The following is a 21,719-nucleotide window of genomic DNA, read 5'->3' as shown; positions in this document are numbered from 1 at the left end:
TGTTTGAAAATCTGCAATAAAAAAAGAGAAAGCTGGTAGCATTTTTATTGTAGTACACATGTAATATACCAAATACATTTTTATTGACACTAGGGTTACAATTAGGGCTCAGTGCTTGCATAACAAACCCACCACTGCCAGTGGCCACTTTATCCCTCTCCCCTTTTTTTCCTTTAATTTTTATTTTTGATATAGCTGAGAGAAATTGAAAAGGTTGGAGAAGATAGAGATGGAGAAAGAGAGATAATAACTGTAGCACTGCCTCACTGCCCATGAAGCTCCCCCCACAAGACAAACAGACAGACACACACACACACACACACACACACACACACACACACCACGGAGAATGAGAGTTTGAATTCAGGTCCTTGCTCATAGTAAGATGTGGGTTCATCTGGATGTGCCACCACCCATTCCCAGTGCCAAACATTTTGAAGTGACTTCTTCAAGCTCATATTATCACTACAACTCAATGAGGGGGTGGAGTAGATGGCATAATGCTTATGCAAAGAAACTCTCATGCCTGAGGCTCCAAAGTCCCAGGCTCAGTTCCCTGCATTACCATAAACCAGAGCTGAACAGTGCTCCGGTTAAATAAACAAATACATAAATATCTATGAGACAAGTTCTATTTTATTAAAAATATATATACTACTGAGGTTACCTGGTTTGCCTTAGCTCAAACAGCTATCAACCAGTTTAGCAAGCAGACAAGCTTAGACTGACTCTGTTCTGAACCACAATACAATGTGTTAATGGAGTTTATGAAGCAGTAGTGAGTACTCTGTAACTACTACTACTAGTAGCAGTAGTACTACTACTATTACTACTAATAATAGTAATAATGATAACAACAATTGCTATTATTATCATTATTATTGTTTTGTTCTTTTATGAGAGATCTCCTCTTCCAGGATTGATTTACAGCCCATATACCCAACAAGACTCTATTAATAAGGTGAACTAGAGAATGAATACAGTGAAAAATTCAGAATAGATGAGGATGAGGGCGTTCCAACAATGGATTTCTTCTGGCATAGGATTTTTAAATAGATTCTATTCCCATTTGATTCACCCTATTAAGTTAGTGCTTAATTTTATTTCAGTGAAATGAAAGAGGAAAGGTTGGAAAATGAACTGAGCAGCTGGAAATCACCCCAAATTTTTGTTAATGATCACCATATTACCCCAGTAAAAGTGATAATTTTATTCATCCCACTTTATTATATATATTTGTTTTGTTTGTTTGTTTGTTTGTTTTGATAGGACAGAGAGTAATTGAGAGGGGAAGGAGAAGTAAGGAGAGAGAAAAAAAGACACTTGCATGACTGCTTCAACACTCTGTCCGGAAGCTTCCCCCCTCAGGTAGGGAAAGGAGGCTTGAACTAGAGTCTTTGTGGATGGCAATGTGTGAACTCAGCCAAATGCACTGCCACTGGAACCCATACATTTGATGCCACAGGAAAATAAGATCTGCTTACATTATGACTTTGAATAAATTGGTTAACACACCTAAGAATGACTCTTAAGTTCCAGCTTAGATAAGACAAAAAAGCTTGGAGAAAAAGGAGAACTTATTCTAGATTCCTTCAAGAAAAAAACAACTTTTCAGTTTGTTTGCTAGGTTCATAAGTGACAGGGTGAGATACCTACAGCACTATTTCAAGCTTGTGAAAGCCCGCTTCTGCCTCCGCAGGTGGGCATGGAGGCTTGAACCCGGGTGCTCCTGCATTGTAATGTGTGTGCTCTGCCAGGTGATCAACGACCTAGCCCCCCACCATGTTTTCAAGTAGAGCAAATGGCTTGTCTTTCCAGCATTCAGCAGCTATCATTGTATCATCATTCATTTGCATAGAATATACTCTTTCTAGAATGGCTTTTTCAAAACGTGGCCCCCAAACATTGCTTCAACATCATCTGTAAATTTAGACTTGCAATCCAGATATACAGAACATAAATTCCAGGGCTGGAATTAACCAGCTTGGGGATTATGATGCACTTTATTTTTTTTATTTATTATTTATTCCCTTTTGTTGCCCTGGTTGTTTTATTGTTGTAGTTATGAATAATGTCGTTGTTGTTGGATAGGACAGAGAGAAATGGAGAGAGGAGGGGAAGACAGAGAGGGGGAAAGAAAGACACCTGCAGACCTGCTTCACCGCTTGTGAAGCGACTCCCCTGCAGGTGGGGAGCCGGGGCCTCGAACCGGGATCCTTATGCCAGTCCTTGCGCTTTGCGCCACCTGCGCTTAACCCGCTGTAATACCGCCCGACTCCCTATGATACTTTAAAGTTGAAGCAGCACAATGCTAAGTCTGTTGCAGCAGTTTTGGTGAGTGATCTCCTGCTAAGCTACGTTAAATAAATAATGGGATCTTCAGTATCAATGCTATATTAATGGTAATAAATTCAAATCGCCTATTTCTTTTTTGAAGTAGGTTGTAGGTAGAATGATTTCCTGTTTTATCTAACCGTGTTACTGCTCCTTTCCATCAATCTTGCAGTTTTAGTGCCCAGATAATTCTTTGACCTCTCTCTAGGACCAGTCCGCAATTTTAACAACAAAGCCGCGATCCCAGGCCAGCTGGGAATTCAGTATCCAGAGCAAGTAGAAAATTTTGACCAATCAGAAGTCAGATTCGAGCGGCAGGCCCAATCCGGCAGTGTGATTGGTGGTTTCCAGCGGCGGAAGAGGCCCTGGGTAGCGTCACCGCGCGCTAACCAGCGGGAGCCAATCATCGCCCGGCGCTCACAGCCGCGCAATTCGCGGGAGCGATTTAACATGGCGGCGGACGCGGCTGTTACGCCTTCGGGCCCACGGGGTTGTGCGGACGGGGAGGCCGCGGGCCCTCTGGAAGAGCAGTTGGTGGACACTGCGGGAGATGACCAGATGCAGTACGAGTGGCAAGAGCTGCTCGACTGCCAGGTGCAGGTGGACATCCCGGAGGAAGAAAAGGAAGTGGGCCTGCTGGCTGAGGTGGAGGCCGTGGCTGCCGGCTGGATGCTCGACTTCCTCTGCCTGTCTCTCTGCCGCGCCTTCCGCGACGGCCGCTCGGAGGATTTTCACAGGACGCGCGACAGCGCCGAAGGCGAGTGAGCTGCACCGGGAGCTGCGCCGGGAGCTGCGCGGGGCCGGGGGGGCGGGAACCCCAGAGCTGAGCGGCCGAGGCTCGGAGCTGAACTTGGGTTGGCGTCCTGCTTTTGCCAATTATCAGTCCCCCCCACACACACACCCCTATTTTTGTTTTCTTTGTTGTATTGTCTCCAGCGCCTCGCAGCTTTTCAGAGAGAGAGAAAGAGACGGACATCGAAAGCCACACGGATCTTCCTGTAGTGGCATTCATTCAGTCACTGTGACCTGTGAGCATCCAGCCTTTGTGTTGGCTATTGGCCTCCTAGACAAACAAGACAGGTTACGGAACACTGGCCTGGTTTTATTTTATTTTATTTTATTTTAGTTTTTTTCCCAGAGCGCTGATCAGCTCTGGCATATGGTGGTGCGGGGGGATTGAACCTGGGACTTGTGGAGCCTCAGGCTTGAGAGCCTCTTTGCATAACCATCATGCTGTGAATCCACTCCCCCCCCCTTTGAATAGCAGAAAGTTGCTCTGGTATTTGTTTCAGAATTAGCCCTCAACTTATTGCAGCTGCATGCAAACCTTCCTCATGCAAGGTGATATTTAATAGAAAGTTCTCAAAAAAAAAAAAAAAAACTTCTGTGGGTGTATTTCTTTTTTGTTTTTTAATGATAAACGCTTGAGTTTGTTAGATAATCTTAAATTCATACAGGAATCTTAGGCAACTGGACATATTATTTATTAGGTGAAAAGGGCTGCTTCAGATCCATGACTTGGCTACAGTAACCTTTCCTCTTCATAATTAACCTTGGACCCCCAGTAAGAAAAAAAATATGAATATGTATCCCTTTCATTGACCTGTCATACTGAGTATTAATTATTGGTGAGGTAGTGATCCAAAGTGTCTGGTGATTGATTATACACGCAGTGGCCTTCTTTATATTTCCTAACAGAGCAAACAGATGTTAAAGCAAGTTTCCTAGCTTTATGAATGATGGCAATGAAGTATTCAGTCTCTTTCTCCCTTTTGATGGATATAACTGATGCTCACACACATTTAAGAGGTGTCTACAATTAAGGTGGGCAAGTCTCAGAAGTCTCAGTGTCATCAACCAGTGGAAAATGAATGAGGCAGAACACTAGTCTCTGAGACTTATTTTAACAGAGACTTGTTTTGCAAATACATAGTACTTCATTGGATTCTATAATCCAATGTAATTTATAAAATAATAGAATTTCTGGGACTGCTCCAATATTGATTTCCTCTGTTTTAGATGCCACATCACCAAACTTTAGGCTTTTAACCTTTAATTCCAAATCTTGAATTCTTGTCAGTTAATAATAGAAGTCAATATTCTTAGCATTTTATCTGCTTGGTGACAGCATGACTGCCTTATTGAGCTGCAAGTTAGCTTGATCTGTTTACAGACATTAACAAAGATGTGGAGAAAGCATATTTACTTATTTTATGAGAGGGGCCAGAGCCCTGCTCAGCTCTGGCTTATGTGGAGCCAGGGGTGACCCCTGGAACCCCTTGTGTTCAAGATCTATCATGAACTACTGCTGAGCTATATTCTTGACCCTGTGAGATTTATTATATAATTCCATTACATTGTGTCCTCCTCTTTGTATTTCTAGCATGTTTTTGTTTTCTCCTTTGTCTTCCATTCCTACTTGGTAACTCACTGAGGATTAATGGCTTACTTGTTATTGTGTGTACTCTTTGTTTAGCATAGCTTCAAGATAGACATTCAGATTTTTGGGAGATAATATGTTTATAAAGTTAAATTTTGGAGAGAAAATTTTAAAAATTACCTTTTTTTAGTTATTTTAATGAGAGAGATACACAGAGACCAGACCACTGCTCAGCTCTGGCTAATGGTGGGGTCCAAGATTCAGCCTGGGACCTCAGCAATCATTAAAGTCTTTTTTGAATAGCCATTATACCGTCTCACCAGCCCTAAAATAAAATTTTGTAAACTGAAAAACTGTAGTTATTTGTTTGGTTATTTGTTTAAGAATTAGTCAAGGTAGAAGCTTCCAACCCCTTCTGCTTATAGAAGTGTTTCCTCAAACAGGATTACAAAGGGGGTAGGTCTGAGCATTGCCCCTACCTCCAGTGCTTTCTAGACTACAATGTAGAAACTTTCCCTTCTTGCAAAACCTGGTGTGGCACTTTTTAACTTCATAAGCAAAGGCAGAGAAAATAAAAACAATGTTCGTGTTAGATGCATACATTGCAAGAAGGTCACTCGTGGAAAAGAGTATGTGACAGAAAGATGATAGAAAAGACAGAGTAAGGGAGTCGGGCTGTAGCGCAGCGGGTTAAGTGCAGGTGGCACAAAGCACAAGGACCGGCATAAGGATCCCGGTTCGAACCCCGGCTCCCCACCTGCAGGGGAGTCGCTTCACAGGCGGTGAAGCAGGTCTGCAGGTGTCTGTCTTTCTCTCCTCCCCTCTGTCTTCCCCTCCTCTCTCCATTTCTCTCTGTCCTATCCAACAACAACAACAACAACAACAATAATAACTACAACAATAAAACAAGGGCAACAAAAGGGAATAAAAAAAAAAAAGAAAAGACAGAGTAAAACTGCAGTTTAGAGCAGAAACTATGTCAGAAGTTCATTTTCTCGTGTGAGTACAACACCCACTGCACCACCTCCCAGACTGCCTCTAAAAACTCATTTTCATAAATAAAGCTTTATAGGTGCAAAGTTATTTCTTCTTAATATTATGATTATGATTTATAGTAGGTTATAAGTTGGAGGATTACAGGACACAGTTCCACACCACACCCACCACCAACATTCATTGCACTCACCCTCCCAATGGTAACCACCATAGTTTTCAAAAGTCTTACAAAAATTTTCAGTCTTACAGTTTGTTTCTGCGTTTTGTTTGTTTGTTTGTTTTTTAGGGTCCTGTATTCTAGTTCTCTAGACTTTACATATAAGTAAAACCATCCATTAGTTGTCTTTCGCCTCTTTATTTCATTGAGCATAATCACCTCCAGCTAAAACTTATAATTTAAACCTTGACAAGTAACATAAAATATTTCCTGTAGTATTTAGGATTTTTATAATGTAAAATAAGCCTCAAGTTTGTGGTTTTCATATATCTTGTAGTTTGGATAAAATTTCCTTTCCATTAATATGGAATGACACTATGAAAGTTTTTTTTTTTAATATTCTACACACTAAGAATCAGTTTTTTTTGCAAGAAAGGTCGTCATTGCTACTGTTTTGATTTTTTTTTAGTTGTCTATAAATAACATGTGATCCTTATTTATAGTAAATTTTTGTGATGTTTGTAGTTTCATAAAGCAGAGGTATGGTTGAATCATTGTTGTTTTATTAAAATATTCATTTAAAAAATTTTTTCAGCCATTATTCATGGTATGTCCAGTCTAACAGCTTATCAGTTGAAGACTATATACATATGTCAGTTTTTGACAAGAATTGCAGCAGGAAAAACTCTTGGTAAGTGTTTTTTTTTTTTTTTTTTATCTTCTGTTAGAAATATTTTAATCTATAACTAAAGATGAAAGAATGAGAAGATATAGGAGTTTTCCTTTGTTCTTAAGGGGTTGTCCACATGTATTTGGCATATAAATCTACATACTAGCATTTCCAAAGAATTCAAGAAAATCATTCCTCTTTGTAGAACTAGTTTTCAAACACTGGCCTGCTTCAGCATTGTTACAACGCTTATTAAACAGAATGCAGTTTTTCAATATATTTAACTTTCTTCCTATGGCTACCATCCCTAAAAAAATGTTGAGGTGGGAAAAGGCCAGATTTTGTGTGTGACCCATGCTTTAATCATGAAATTCACCGGGATCCCCTCATCAGTATATCTTAAATATAATAGGCCAGGGTCAGTTACTAAGAAACCATATATTTGGGTCGGGCGGTGGTGCAGTGGGTCAAGCGCATGTGGCGCAGGGACTGGCATAGGGATCCCGGTTCTAGCCCCTGGCTCCCCACCTGCAGGGGTGTCACTTCACAGGCGGTGAAGCAGGTCTGCAGGTGGCTATCTTTCTCTCCCCCTCTCTGTCTTCCCCTCCTGTCTCCATTTCTCTCTGTCCTGTCCAGCAACGAACAACGTCAACAATGGCAGTAATGATGGCCACAGCTAGGCTACAACAACAAAGGCAACAAAAAGGGGGAAGAAAGTGGCCTCCAGGAGCGGTGGATTCATGGTGCAGGCACCGAGCCCAGCAATAACCCTGGAGGAAAAAGAAAAAAAATATTTGAAGTTTGATTTTAGCTTTTCCTTTGTCCGTTTCCAGGGAACTCACACTCCCCTTTGGGATAGGAGGTATACTATTTCCTAAATAAATCTAAATCTTTTTACTGTTACTTCTTTTACTAGTTAATTCCTCATCACACACACACACACACACACTCTTTTTACATTTCATTTCATCTAGATTTTAGTTGCAGCCATCCACCTGTGCAGTAGAAAATCTGCATGTAACTTTTGACTCTCTAATACTTAATTAGAGCTTGCTTTTACCATAAGCCCTACCAGATAACTTAATCACATAGTGTATATTTTGTGTGATATGCCAAGTTGGAAAGAAATATGACTAAGAAAAGTATAAGGATGAGCAGACACTGTACTTGACAGTGTAAGTGTACATTGTGTATTGGTCCTTATATCAATATTGCCTGCAGTTCATAGCAAGTAGTTCAAGAGTATTTTATACAGAAATCACACCTGACTTTAGCTAGTCATATTTGGATGGCTGAGTCGGTATACATAGGTAGTAGTTGTCGTGTTATCTTGGTTCCCTGCCCCATATAGTTTAAAAGATAGCAAGTAAATATAGCACATAGCTTGAGAAAATGTTTGCAGCAGATTCCTTCCTCTTTTTTTAAAAAAATATTTATTTATTCCTTTTTGTTGCCCTTGTCGTTGTTGGATAGGACAGAGAGAAATGGAGAGGGGGGAGAGAAAGATTGACACTTGCAGACCTGCTTCACCACCTGTGAAGCGACTCCCCTGCAAGAGGGGAGCCGGGGGCTCAAACCTGGATCCTTACGCCAGTCCTTGAGCTTTGTGCCACCTGCGCTTAACCCACTGCACTACTGCCGGACTCCCAGATTCCTTCCTCTTACAGGACTGTTGTTTAAGACCTTTTGTTTCCTTACTTTTCCTCCTTAACTTCCTATGCCACTCTTGAACTCAGCAAATTTTTTCAGTAGAAAAACAGACCAGTGGTCTGGGAGGTGGCACAGTGGAAGAGGCATTGGACTCTCAAGCATGTGGTCCTGAGTTCAGTCCCCGACAGCACATGTACCAGAGTGATGTCTGGTTCTTTCTCTCCTATCATTTCTCATGAATCAATAAATAAAATTAAAAAAAAGAAAAACCATATTTTTCTTATTTTTTCTAAATTGCAGTTCACGGTACAACTTCAATAAAACTATCAGGAGCTTTTCTCATTTTGCTTTCTGCCAGTGAAGTCTTCCTAACTGGGGTACAGTAGCTCCTTGGCCTTGACAAATGAGTTTAACTGCAGATCATCAGCTTAACTCAGATGAGGCTTTTCTCTCTTGTTTGTCCAGCATACATTATTTCCACAACTATTTCTATTTACTTAACTGCCTCCAGGGTTATTGCTGGGGCTCAGTGCCTGTACTACAGATCCACTGTTCTGTGGCCATTTTTTCAATGCTTTTTTGGATAGGACAGAAGAGAAATTGAGAGGGAAGGGGAAGATAAGAGAGGGAGAGAAGAGGGTAGACATCTGCAGACCTACTTCACCGCTTGTGAAGTGATAGCCCTGCAGGTAGGGACCCAGGGGCTCAAATTGGTATCTTCGTGTGGTTCCTTGCACTGTGTACAATTATGCGCTTAACCCAGTGCACCAGCACCTGGCCCCCTCTAAACTAATTTTATTAAGATGTAACATACACATTTTTTTCCTTTATCTCAGTCATAAGAAGATAGATTAAGGATTAGGAAATGATAAGATTTGTTTTAATATAATTCAACTTACAAAGTCTTTAATGATTCTTTTATTTAAAACCTCATGAAAACTCAGGAGGTTTTTTCCACTTTTTTTAAAGGAGAGACTAAAAGACCATAGCACCAAAGCTTCCTTCAATGCAGTAAACACAAAGTTTGGACCTAGGTCACACACATGGCAAAAGGAGCACACTCATCTGTTTCTGCTTTTAATGATGATTGTATTGAAGAAATTAGCTCGAAATTAAAATATTTTGTCTAAGGTGATATATGTAAGAGCAGTGCTTACCACATAGGATACACTCAGTAAATATTTTTTAAAAAATAATTTATAAAACCTGACAATGTGAAGTCTACTTAGTTTTCTAAGTTACTTTTTTTCGTTTTGTTTTTAAAAGATGCACAGTTTGAAAGTGATGAGCGAATTACACCTTTGGAATCAGCTCTGATGATCTGGTCTTCTATTGAAAAAGAACATGACAAACTTCATGAAGAAATACAAAATTTAATTAAAATTCAGGTATAAGTATTACTTTGTACTTATGGTTATTATTTGTAAACATATAACATCTAAAGAAATTATGACCCAACAAGTATAAGTTGGACAGCATATCCAGTAAACTTTAATATGGTTATCCTCTAGAAATATAAACTTTGGTGCCAGGGAGATATCACAGTGACACACTAGACTTGTATGCATGAGGCTCTAGGAGCCCCAGGTTCAATCCTTGGCACACCAGATAGGGGTGCTGAGCAGTGCAGTGGTTTTTTCTCACTCTATGCCTCTTCTGTGCTTCTCTCTCTTTCTCAAAAATAGTAAATCTTTTACCAAAAAAAAAAAAAAAATGTTGACTTTTAGTATATAAATTTTGTTGTAAGTACAAAGGGCTTGGACTTTAGTCTTTGCTACCTAAATGCCTGTTGCCTCTACTTTAGAAAATACACCATATCTATTTATTTAAAGGTCATATCACTAAGTAACTATAAAGAACATAATGGTTTCTGTTCTGCCAATTTGTATTTAAAATTATAAATAAAGGCAAAATAAAATCATTAATAGGGAATTAATGGATTTTTGTAATCAAGAGAATGTAGGGTTTTTTTGTTTGTTTGTTTTGATAATAATCAACAAGACCATAGGATAAGAGGGGTACAGTTCACCAGAGTTCCACATCCCATCGTGTCCATTGGAAACTTTCCTATTCTTTACCCCTCTGAGAGTATGGACTCAGGATCATCCTGGGGTGCAGAAGGTGGGAAGTCTGGCTTCTGTAATTGCTTATCCCCTGGCCATGGGTGTTGGCAGGTCAATCCACACTCCCAGCCTGCCTCTCTCTTTCTCTAGAGGGGCAGGGCTCTGGAGAGGTGGAGTTCCAGGGTACAGTGAAGTCAGGTTGGTGTCATGGTAGCATCAGCAACTTGGTTGCTGAAAAAAGTCTTGATAGAAAGCAGAAAAAATTGTTTAATAATCAGGAATCTAAAGGCAAGATTATAGCAGATGAGATTTGGGGTCCCCATTTTGGAAAAGGCTAGTAGGTCTGTTTTAGGTATATTCCAAGGGGCCCATGACTTTAGTAAATTTTGCCTGAGCCCAATAGCTAACATGCAGATAGGCTACAGGTATTGTCTGGGGAGATGGAGTTAGAATTGGAAACAGGGCTAGAAAGCTGGATCAGGGAAAAAAGCAGCTCCCAAATATGGGAAAAATACATAAATATTATTAACTGTAAACCCCATCAATTTGATCTGGGGTCCATATTCAGCATAGGAGCCTGTGTAACCTCTGCATCCATGTAGATCGGAGCTCACATTCTGTAGTCATAGCTAAGAACAGAGAATGTAAAATTTTAGCAATGTAGGAAAAAAAAATTAGTTTATCCTGTTAAAGAATGAGAGGACAAATCAGGCCCTCGGTCTTGCCTGTGCCACCAGGTTCCAGATGCTACCATGATGCCAACTGGACTTCCCTGGACAGATGACCCCACCAATGTGTCCTGGAGCTCTGCTTCCCCAGAGCCCCACCCCACTAGGGAAAGAGAGTGGCAGGCTGGGAGTATGGATTAACCTGTCAACACCCATGTTCAGCAGGGAAGCAATTACAGAAGCCAGACCTTCCACCTTCTGCACCCCATAATGACCCTGGGTCCATACTCCCATTGGGTTAAAGAATAGGAAAGCTTTCAGGGGAGGGGATAGGATACAGAGCTCTGGTGGTGGGAATTGTACCCCTCTTATCCTATGGTCTTGTCAGTGTTTCCATTTTATAAATACATTAAAATAAAAAATAAAAAAAGAATGAGAAGACTTAGGAGCCAATCAGAGATAGTGACAGGAGAAATATTTGCTAATAGACAAAGATTTTCATAATTAAAACCTTTCTTCAATTAAAAAAATGACATTTCAGCAAATTTCATCAACTAACAGCTGGGTTTTCTGATGAAAGGAATATTGCTGTCTCAAAGTTGGTGATTACACATGGATAGCAAGGTGTAGGAAGCAGAAGCACAGCAACCAGCATGCTCCATATTTGTAGTTCCTTTTTTAACAGATCCACATAAACCACCCAGGAACTGAGCAGCTTAAGAAAAGTTGCTTGGGGTTGTTGGTAGATAGCTTAATGGTTATGCAAAGAGACTCTTACACCTGAGGCTCCAAAGTTCCAGGTTCAATCCCCTGCACCACCAGAAGCCAGAGTTAAACTGTACTCTGGTTAAAAAAAAAAGAAAAAGAAAAGTTGCTTGGGACTACTGTTAAAATCTGTAGGAGCCACAAGCTTTTGAGTGGACCCCAAGGGGCCATCTGGGGTAGCCAGGAAACAAAATTGGAATCTTGTGGCAACATGGAAGTCAGTCTGACTCTTATGTTGTCCCAGCTGCCATGGAGAACTTGGTGAAGGATCAGACTGCCCTGCAGACAGGGAAAAAATGAGTTCACAGGAAAGTTCTCATTTTCTGGGATCTGGAAAGATAAGGAGATCTAGGATATTTTCCCTCTCCCTGTCCCCCATCAGGGCTCTGTTTAAGGAACATCAGGTACTATAATACTACCTCCTCTTTTTTAAAAAAAAACATTTTTTTTTTTCAAAACTCTTCCCTTTTGCAACTCACATACAAAGCAGAACCCAGTGCCACCTGCTGGCCAGCAACAGAGACCAAAACAGATGGGTGAAATTAGAAAGGCTCTGGTTGTGGACAGCAAAAATGAGGGTCAGACACCTGATAATGCATATTCAGTGGAGCTGTCAGAAAGAGAATGCAGGAACTACATTGTCAGGAAACTTAAAGAAATGCAAAGCTCTCAATTTAATATGGGATAATGTGATTAAGAAAGAAATCCATGACTTCAAAAGAATTACTTGATAGGAAATGAAAGCCTAAAAACAGTTAGTGGGCGTGAAGGACACTTGGAATGCATCCCTATCTCAAATAGCAAATCACAGAAATAGACTTTCCTGTGTAAAAGAGAGATCAAGACAAAAATGACCACACTCTTGACTTCAAATTAAGAGAAAAAAGTCTTAGAAAAAATAAGGCAACTCTTAAAGAGATTGAAGGCGCCATCAGAAAAGTAAATATCAGAATAAAGTTTTTTATTTTAATGAGAGAATTATAGAGAGTGAAAGGAGAGACAGGACTGCTCAGCTCTGGCTTATGAGTCAAGAGTCTCAGGCATGAAAAGTGATTTGCATAACCATTATGCTTGCTCCCCAGCCCAATATCAGAATTATTGGGGTCTCAAAAAGAGAGGAGAAAAAGAAGGGAACAGAAGCTATATTCAAGGAAAGAAAAAAAAATTCCAAATCTGGGATATGGTCAGGATGTAGTTGTTCAGGAAACAGAGTCCCTGAATTCTTAACAATACACCAAAACACATCATTGAACTTATTTGAAATCAGACAGACAATTTTACAAGCTGCTAGGAAAAGGAAGAAAGTGACTTATAAAGGCAATATAGTCATACTTGCACCAGACTTTTCTGCAGAAACCATGGAGACCAAAAGAGAGTGAAGAGATTTATTCAAGATTTTAAAAGACAACAACTACTGGCCACACATAACTTTACTTTGCAAGATTATCATTCAAATACGATGGAACAATCAAAACAGTACCAAACATACAAAAAATAAAGGAGCTTGCCATACCAGACCTGCCTTGCAAAGAGAGCACTACAGAGAAAGAAACAAAAGAATATTTAATTCTCAATAAAGCAGTACACAGTAAAAAGACCCAAGAAACACAAGCCATAGAACAACTTTAAAGCATGAAAGGGGAGGAAGAAACGAATAGATGTCCAAGCAAAGAATTGCAAGACAAAAACAGTTTTTAAAAAAAACTCTTAGGTATATATTTATATGAATTGTATATACATATATATATATATATATGTTCTTTAATCTTTATAATAACCCTATAAAATAAGGTACAGTTATTTCTACCATTTTACATACAAGAGAACTAAGATAGTTTTAACTAGAAGGTTAAGTAAGTAGCTTGTCCAAGTTTACATAGCTACCCAAATGATAATGGTGATGCTGAATTTTACAAACTAAAATATGAAAAGTTCACTATGTAAAATGACTATTTGAAGATGTCTTCCTAGATGTTTTTTTTTCATTTTTTTAAATATTTTAATTATTGATTGATGAGAAAGATAGGAGCAGAGAAAGAACCAGACATCACTCTGGTACATGTGCTGCCAGGGATCAAACTCCAGACCTCATGCTTGAGAACCCAATACTTTACCCACTGCACCACCTCCTGGACCACGACTTCCTAGATGCGTTTAAATACTGGTTTCTGTTAGAGATTTTCCAGAGTTCTAGGTACCAAATTGTATACATCTTAATAATCAGTCACAGATAGTATCTTTATCCTCTTTCATATCCTTTTTGCTCAAAATTAATGTTTAAGTGGGTCCTAAATGATCATAATTTCCTAGCTGATGTTTGAATTTGTTTTTTTTTTAATTTGGCCTAAATTAGAATGGTTGGTATTTTATAATATGCATATGGCTAAAGAAAGTAGTCTTTTCAAATCAGTTTTCATCTTTGAAAAAATATTATATAGTATTATTTAACTCTAAAATCTTTAATGAAATAGTTTAGACATATACTGACCTGTTCTAATATTAAACAGCAAGTAGATATTCTAGAAAGCAATCTAAGTTTATATATTATCTTCTTCCTTTTTAGGCTATAGCTGTTTGTATGGAAAATGGCAATTTTAAGGAAGCAAAGGAAGTCTTTGAAAGAATATTTGATGACCCAAATTCTCACACGGTAAATTAAAGTCCTATAACTTGGGGAGCTCAGTAGGTGACTCAGGGATAAGGTATCTCTTGCATCAAGAATGAGGCCCTGGGTTTGATCACCAAAACTGTAAAACCAAAAACTAAATGTGTCAGAACTTCATGGATAGTGGAACAGTACTTTGTGTGTTCACTTTTTGTATCTGTCTCATTCATTAAAAAGGTATAGGTGGGCTAGGGAGACAGATGTGTGGTAGAGCACACGGTGTGAGATGGAGCCATAAGTGTTTGGTTTCTAGCACCAGATTTTTTAAAAAATCATATAATTTTAAAAAATTATTTAAAAATTGGGGGAGAGTGGCCAGGCAGTGGCACAGCAGCTTAAGCATACATAGTACGAAATGTAAGGATCCCAGTTCAAGCCCCTGATCCCCACTTGCAGGGGGGGTCACTTCACAAGCAGTAAATCAGCTATGCAGGTGTCTTTCTCCCTCTGTCTTCCCCTCCCCTCTCACTTTCTTTCTGTCCTATCGAATAAAATGGGAAAAAAAGGCCTCCAGTAGCAGTGTTGGCAATGAGCCCCAGGAATAACCATGAAGGGAAAAAAGAAATTGGAGGAAAAAAGTAAATGTTTTATCTCAACAGTATTGTCCAATAGAAATAGAATGCAAGTCACAAGTGATTCTGACTTTTTTAGCCACATAAAGTCAGACAAATGAAACCAATATGGTGCTGAGGAATAAACTTAAACCTTAGCATTAAAGCTTCCTCTGGTGCAGTGGAGGTCACACCATGGCAAAGCATCAAGAACTATTTTTAGTAACATTTTAATTAATTAAACATAGCTAACATTTAAGATGCTAGTGAGACTTGCACATCCTCTTTAGTACTAAATCTTTGATATCTAAAATGTCTGATGGTGTGTATTTTAAACATTTATCTAAATTCAGGTCTTACACATTTCAAGAAGTCAGTAACCAGATATGACAAGTTGTCATCATATTAGGTAGTTGAGGTTTGGAAGAGAACATTATAACTTGTTTATTCTTCTAGATTTTTCTTAAATGATCATTATGACTTTTATGGAGGGGGAAGTATGTTAAGGTCAGAACTGTAATTTTTTATCGTTTATGTGTAAAACTTTTTTTTTTAAGACTATTTAAAGCAGTTTTTAAAATTTTTAAAAAATTTCTTGGGATTGTTTACAGTCAACAGTAAAATACAGTTGTTTATACATGTGTAACATTTCTCATTTTTCAGTTTTTTAAATTTCTTAATTGTATCTCCTAGAACTTATACTTTTCAGTTCGATAATTTAGAATTTCTTGCATCTTATTTGTAATTAATGACATTAAAATACATTTTTCTTGTTTCCTTTAGTCTTTAAAAGGAAAGCTTCTTACAATAATCTCACAGAAAAATACATTTCATTCCATTTTTCAACACTTCAGCTACAACCACATGATGGAGAAAATTAAGAGTTATGTGAATTGTGTGCTAAATGAAAAATCATCAACCTTTCTAATGAAGGTATTCATATTTCAGAGACTCGAACAGTAGACTTCAGTACAATTGCTTTATTAAAAAAATACATGAAATAGAAGTCCTTAAAAGCTAGTCAGGACAATTAAAAGACCAAACTGAGCAGTGGTCAGATTTTGTTTGTTAGTTTGTTTGCTTCTATCTCTTTCTCTCACTAAAATAAAATAAATTTTAGATTTTTAAAAAAAAACTGGTCAGAACTTTTCTATATGACTTTGTAGAAGAATGTGGGAAAATGTAAATAACTAGTGAATGTATTGGGTTTGCTAGTTATCATAAATGTTTTTGCAATTTTCTAAATAAGACTTGACATATTTTCAAAATAGAAAGTTTAGTGACATCTGGGGAGACAGCTCAGCTGGTAGACTATTGGACATGCATACCTGAGGCTTGGAGTTTGATCCCTGGTGCTGCATGCTTCCGCGTGGTCTTCTGACTTCTTTTCTTTTATATCTCATCTGAAACTTTCAGTTAATTTTGAAAAACAAAAGAAGAAAGTTAAAGGGGAAACTAAAAATGAAGAATTAAGTTAAAATAAATATTTATGGTATTTTGACCTCAGTTTTGATTAAATAACAGTATTGTGGAACATCTTAATTAATTTGAAGTAATTTTGTTTCCGTTAAACTAATACTTTACCTTAAAGTTGCTTAAAGAACATTGTGGATATCTATTGACAAGGAAAGACCTCGATACTATTGATAAACCAAGCAGGTACATAAAGTAGTAGCTGGTTACTGGTAAAAACAATAGTACAGTACTCTTGATTAAAATCTGTGAACACATACAGTGTAGACAGTAACTATTAAAGAATTCGATGATTTAATATTGTTTGTTTAAGTGACTTACTATGTTACTCTCCACTTTTTTTTTTTTTTTTTTTTTTTAATGAAGGCAGCAGTAAAGGTAGTGGAAAGTAGAAGAACAAGAGCATCTCCTTCTCAAGATCAAACTAATGGTAATAGTATTGAAATGGAAACTGAATCTAGTGTGGATATGCAAAAAAGGTTTGTAAATTCATTCAAAAAGCTTTTTTTTAAATTTCTTTATTGGGGAATTGTTTTACATTCAATAGTAAATACAATAGTTGTAGATACATAACATTTCTGAGTTTTCCATATAACAATATAACTGCCACTAGTCCTCTGTCATCCTTTTTGGACCTGTATTCTCACCCCCACCCCCACCCCCAGTCTCTTACTTTGGTACAATATGCCAATTCCAGTTTAGGTTCTACTTGTGTTTTCTCTTCTGATCTTGTTTTTCAACTTCTGCCAGAGAGTGAGATCATCTCATATTCATCCTGCTACTAACTTATTTCACTTAACATGAATTTTTCAAGGTCCATCAAAAATCAGCTGAAAACGGTGAAGTCACCATTCCAGTGTGTGTGTGTGTGTGTGTGTGTGTATACACACACACACACACACACACACACATATATATATATCACAACTTGCTCAGCCACTCATTGTTGGACCCATGGGTTGCTTCTAGGTTTTGGCTATTACAAATTGTGCTGCTAAGAACATAGGTGCACACAAATCTTTTTGGTTGGGTGTGTTGGGATCCTTAGGATATATCCCCAGGAGAAGAATTGCAGGATCATGGGGTAGGTCCATTTCTAGCCTTCTGAGAGTTCTCCAGACTGTTCTCCACAGATGCTGGACCAATTTCCATTCCCTCCAGCAGTGTAGGAAGGTTCCTTTGATCCCACAATCTCTCCTGCATTTGCTGCTGTTACCTTTTCTGATGTATGGCATTCTCACTGGAGTAAAATGGTATCTCATTGTTCTCTTTATTTGCATTTCTCTGACAATCAAAGACTTGGAACATTTTTTCATGTGTTTCTCGGCCTTTTGGATCTCTTCTGTGGTGAGTATTCTGTCCATGTCCTCTCCCCATTTTTGGATGGGGTTACTTGTTTTCTTGTTGACTTTGGGAAGCTCTTTATTTATTTTGGTTATTAGCCTCTTGTCTGATGTATAGCATGTAAAGATCTTCTCCAATTCTGTGAGGGGTCTCTTGGTTTGGGTAGTGGTTTCTTTTGCTGTGCAGAAGCTTTTTAATTTGATGGAGTCCCACGGGTTTATGCTTGCCTTAGTCTTCTTTGTAATTGGATTTGTTTCTTTGAAGATGTCTTTAAAATTTATGCAGAAAAGAATTCTGCCAATATTTTCCTCTAAGTATCTGATAGTTTCTAATCTAACATCCAAGTCCTTGATCCACTTGGAATTTACTTTTGTGTTTGGTGAAATATAGTGGTTCAGTTTCATTCTTCTGCATGTTTCAACCCATTGTTTCCAACACCATTTGTTGAAGAGTCTCTGCTTTCCCCATTTAATGGTCTGGGCACCTTTGTCAAAGATTAGATGTCCATAGATGTGGGGGCTTACTTCTGGGCTCTCAATTCTATTCCACTGGTCAGTATGTCTATTCACGTTCCATTACCAAGCAGTTTTGATAACAATGGCTCTGTAATACAGTCTGAGATCTGGGAGTATGATACCTCCAGTTCTGTTCTTTTTTCTCAAGATTGTTTTGGCAATTCTAGGTCTTTCTGGTTCCAGATAAACATTTGTAGCATTTGTTCTAGTCTCCTAAAAAATGGGGTTGGGATCTTGATGGGGATACCATTAAATTTGTATGTGGCTCTGGGTAGTATATTCATTTTGATGATGTTAATTCTTCCAACCCATGAACATGAAATATCTTCCCACTTGTTTGTGTCTTTTTCAGTTTCCTTGAGTAGTGACTCATAATGTTCTGTATACAGGTCTTTCACTTCTTTGGTTAGGTTTATTCCTAGATATTTTATTGTTTTTGTTGCTATAGTCAAAGGAATTGACTTCTGGGTTTCAACTTCTTCTACCTTAGTGTTTGCATAGAGGAATGCCACTGACTTTTTTTTTTCTTTTTTTTTTTTTTAATTTTTTTATTTAAGAAAGGATTAGTGAACAAAAGCATAAGGTAGGAGGGGTACAACTCCACACAATTCCCAACACCCAATCCCCATAACCCACCCCCTCCCATGGTAGCTTTCCCATTCTCTATCCCTCTGGGAGCATGGACCCAGGGTCATTGAGGGTTGCAGAAGGTAGAAGGTCTGGCTTCTGTAATTGCTTCCCCGCTGAACATGGGCGTTGACTGGTCGGTCCATACCCCCAGTCTGCCTCTCTCTTTCCCTAGTAGGGTGTGTCTCTGGGTAAGCAGAGCTCCAGGACACATTGGTGGGGTCTTCAATCCAGGGAAGCCTAGCCAGCATCCTGGTGGCATCTGGAACCTGGTGATTGAAAAGAGAGTTAACATATGAAGCCAAACAATTTGTTGAGCAATCATGGATCCCAAGCTTGGAATAGTGGAGAGGAAGTGTTAGGGAGGTACTCACTGCAAACTCTAGTGTAGTCCTGCTTTCAGGTATATATTTTGCAGTAGTTTATGGATACGTGTGCACATAAGCTCTCTCTCACAGAAACTGGTGTATATCTAGGTTATGGGGCCACTGACTTTTGAATGTTAATTTTGTAGCCTGACACCTTACTGTATTGTGTGATGATTTCCAAAAGCTTCTTGCTGGATTTCCTATGTATATTATCATGTCATCTGTAAGTAGGGAGAGTTGGACTTCTTCTCTTCCAGTCAATCTGTATGCCTTGTTAATTAATTCCTTTAATTCCTTGTTCCTGCCTGATTGCTATGGCAAGAATTTCCAACACTGTGTTGGATAGTAATGGTGATGGTGGGCAGCATTGTCTAGTACCTGATCTGAGGAGCAATGCTTCCAGTTTTTCACCATTGAGTATGATGTTGGCTTTAGGTTTGCTTGCTATATATAGACTCCACTATCTTCAGGAATTTTCCATCTATTTCCATTTTTTGTAGTGTTTTGATCATGTTTGGATTTTGTCAAAGGCTTTCTCTGCATCTATTGATATGACCATGTGGCTTTTGGTGTTGCTTTTGTTGATATGGTGGATCACGTTGATTGATTTATGTATGTTAAACCAACCTTGCATCCCTGGGATAAACCCCACTTGGTCATGATGAACAGACTTTTTAATATACTGCTGTATCCGGTTGGCTGGAATTTGTTCAATATTATAGTATCTATATTCATCAGAGATATTGGTCAGTAGGTTTTTTTTTTTCAGTTGTGTCCCTGTCTGTTTTTGGTATCAGAGTAATGTTGGCTTTATAGAAGCTGGAAGGGAGTATTCTGGTGTCTTCAGTCTTCTGGAAGACTTTTAAAAGTAGAGGTATTTGTTCTTCTTTGAAGGTTTTATAGAATTCATTTGTAAAACCATCTGGTCCAGGGCTTTTATTCTTGGAAAGGTTGTTGATAACTATTTCAGTTTTGTTGGCTGTGATAGGCCTGCTCATATTATCTAGTTTCTCTTTATTTAGTTTTGGAAATTCGTAGGTATCTAGGAAATCATCCATTTCTTCCAGGTTCTCTATCTTGATGGTATATAGTTGTTCATAGAAGTCTGTCATGATATGTTGAATTTCTGCAATGTCTGTTGTGATGTTTCCTCTTTCATTTATGATCTGATTTATTTGGGTCTTCTCCCTTTTTTGTTTTGTGAGTCTATCTAAAGGTTTGCCAATTTGGTTCACTCTTTTGAAGAATCTACATTTACTTTCATTGATCTTTCGTTTACCTTTCTTATTGTCAATGTTATTTATTTCTGCCCTACCTTTAGTTATTTCTGTCCTTCTGGTTGCTTTAGGGTTCCTTTGTCCTTCTAGGTCTTTAAGATGTGCAATAAGGCTGTTTATTTGTGCTTTTTCTTGTTTCCTAATGTGTGCTTGTATGGCTATATACTTCCCTCTCAGTACTCCCTTAGCTCTGTCCCAAATATTTTGATAGCTTGTGCCTTCATTTTCATTGAACTCTCAAAACATTTTGATTTCTTCCTTTATTTCCTCTTAGACCCAGTAGTTGTTGAGTAGTGTACTGTTGAGCTTCCACATTTTGGGACTATTACTAATCTTTTGTTGATTTTTAAGTGTTAGTTTTATTCCACTGTGGTCTGAGAAGATGCTTGGGATAATTTCAATGCTCTTGAATTTGCTGGTGCTATCTTTGTGGCCTAACATATTGTCTATCCTTGAGAATGACCCATGTGGACTTGAGTAGAATGTGTATTCCAGTTTCTTGGGATGAATGACTCTGAAAATGTCCTATACTTCTAGGTTATCTATCTCCTCATTTAGCTCACTCATGTCTAAGTTATCTATCTCCTCTTTTAGCTCACTCATGCCTGAATGATCTGTCAAGAGGAGAGAGTGAGGTGTTGAAGTCCCCTACTATGTCTGTGTTTCTGTTAATATATTGCTATAGCTCTTTCAGTAGATGTTTGATGTATTTAGATGGGTTCTCACTGGGTTCATATGTTAATAATTAAGTCCTCTTGATCCCTGAGCATTAAGTAGTGTCCATTCCTATCTTTTTTTAATTATATTTATTTTAAAGTCTATCTTGTCAGATATGAGAATAGCTGTTCTTGTCCTATTTTGTGGGCCATTGGCTTTTTTGATACTTTTCCATCCTTTCACTTTGAGTCTGTGTTTGTCTTGTTGAGTTAGGTGGGTTTCCTGTAGACAGCATATTGGGTTGTATTTTCTGATCCTTCTTCCTTCAGGCCATTGGCACTTATTGATATCAAAGATTGAAGACAGATTGAAGATATTTCAACACCATCCTTGTAGATTTTTAGAGTGTTCTGATATATGGCATATTTATGGTGGTTTGACTGTTTATAGGAGACCTTTCAGAACTTCTTTCAGGGCAGGCTTGGTGATAGTTGATTCTTTCAACTGTTGCTTGTCTGAGAAGCTTTTTAATGCCTCTATCTAGTCTGAATGACAGTCT

At 38.4% G+C, this 21,719-nt stretch overlaps 1 protein-coding gene across 6 annotated transcripts in view; it reads left to right on the top strand.

Moving 5' to 3' along the window:
- Positions 1-2,750: 2,750 nt before the first annotated feature.
- TERF1 (telomeric repeat binding factor 1) overlaps positions 2,751-21,719 on the top strand; it is a 31,188-nt gene continuing 12,219 nt past the window's right edge. For 2 of the 6 annotated variants that reach the window (XM_060200238.1, XM_060200222.1), the window contains exons 1-6: positions 2,753-3,091; positions 6,463-6,558; positions 9,454-9,575; positions 14,247-14,333; positions 15,683-15,832; positions 16,739-16,851. In XM_060200238.1, coding sequence (XP_060056221.1) covers positions 2,785-3,091; positions 6,463-6,558; positions 9,454-9,575; positions 14,247-14,333; positions 15,683-15,832; positions 16,739-16,851 — 875 coding nt within the window. In that variant the 5' untranslated portion in view covers positions 2,753-2,784. Of the gene's footprint in view, positions 3,092-6,462; positions 6,559-9,453; positions 9,576-14,246; positions 14,334-15,682; positions 15,833-16,738; positions 16,852-21,719 lie in introns of all 6 variants that reach the window. The other 4 variants (XM_060200216.1, XM_060200229.1, XM_060200246.1 and 1 more) reach the window with 4 other exon arrangements.

Source organism: Erinaceus europaeus, chromosome 1 (assembly GCF_950295315.1).
Source record: "Erinaceus europaeus chromosome 1, mEriEur2.1, whole genome shotgun sequence".
NCBI classification, from domain to species: domain Eukaryota; kingdom Metazoa; phylum Chordata; class Mammalia; order Eulipotyphla; family Erinaceidae; genus Erinaceus; species Erinaceus europaeus.
This window is presented reverse-complemented; position numbering and strand designations above follow the sequence as displayed.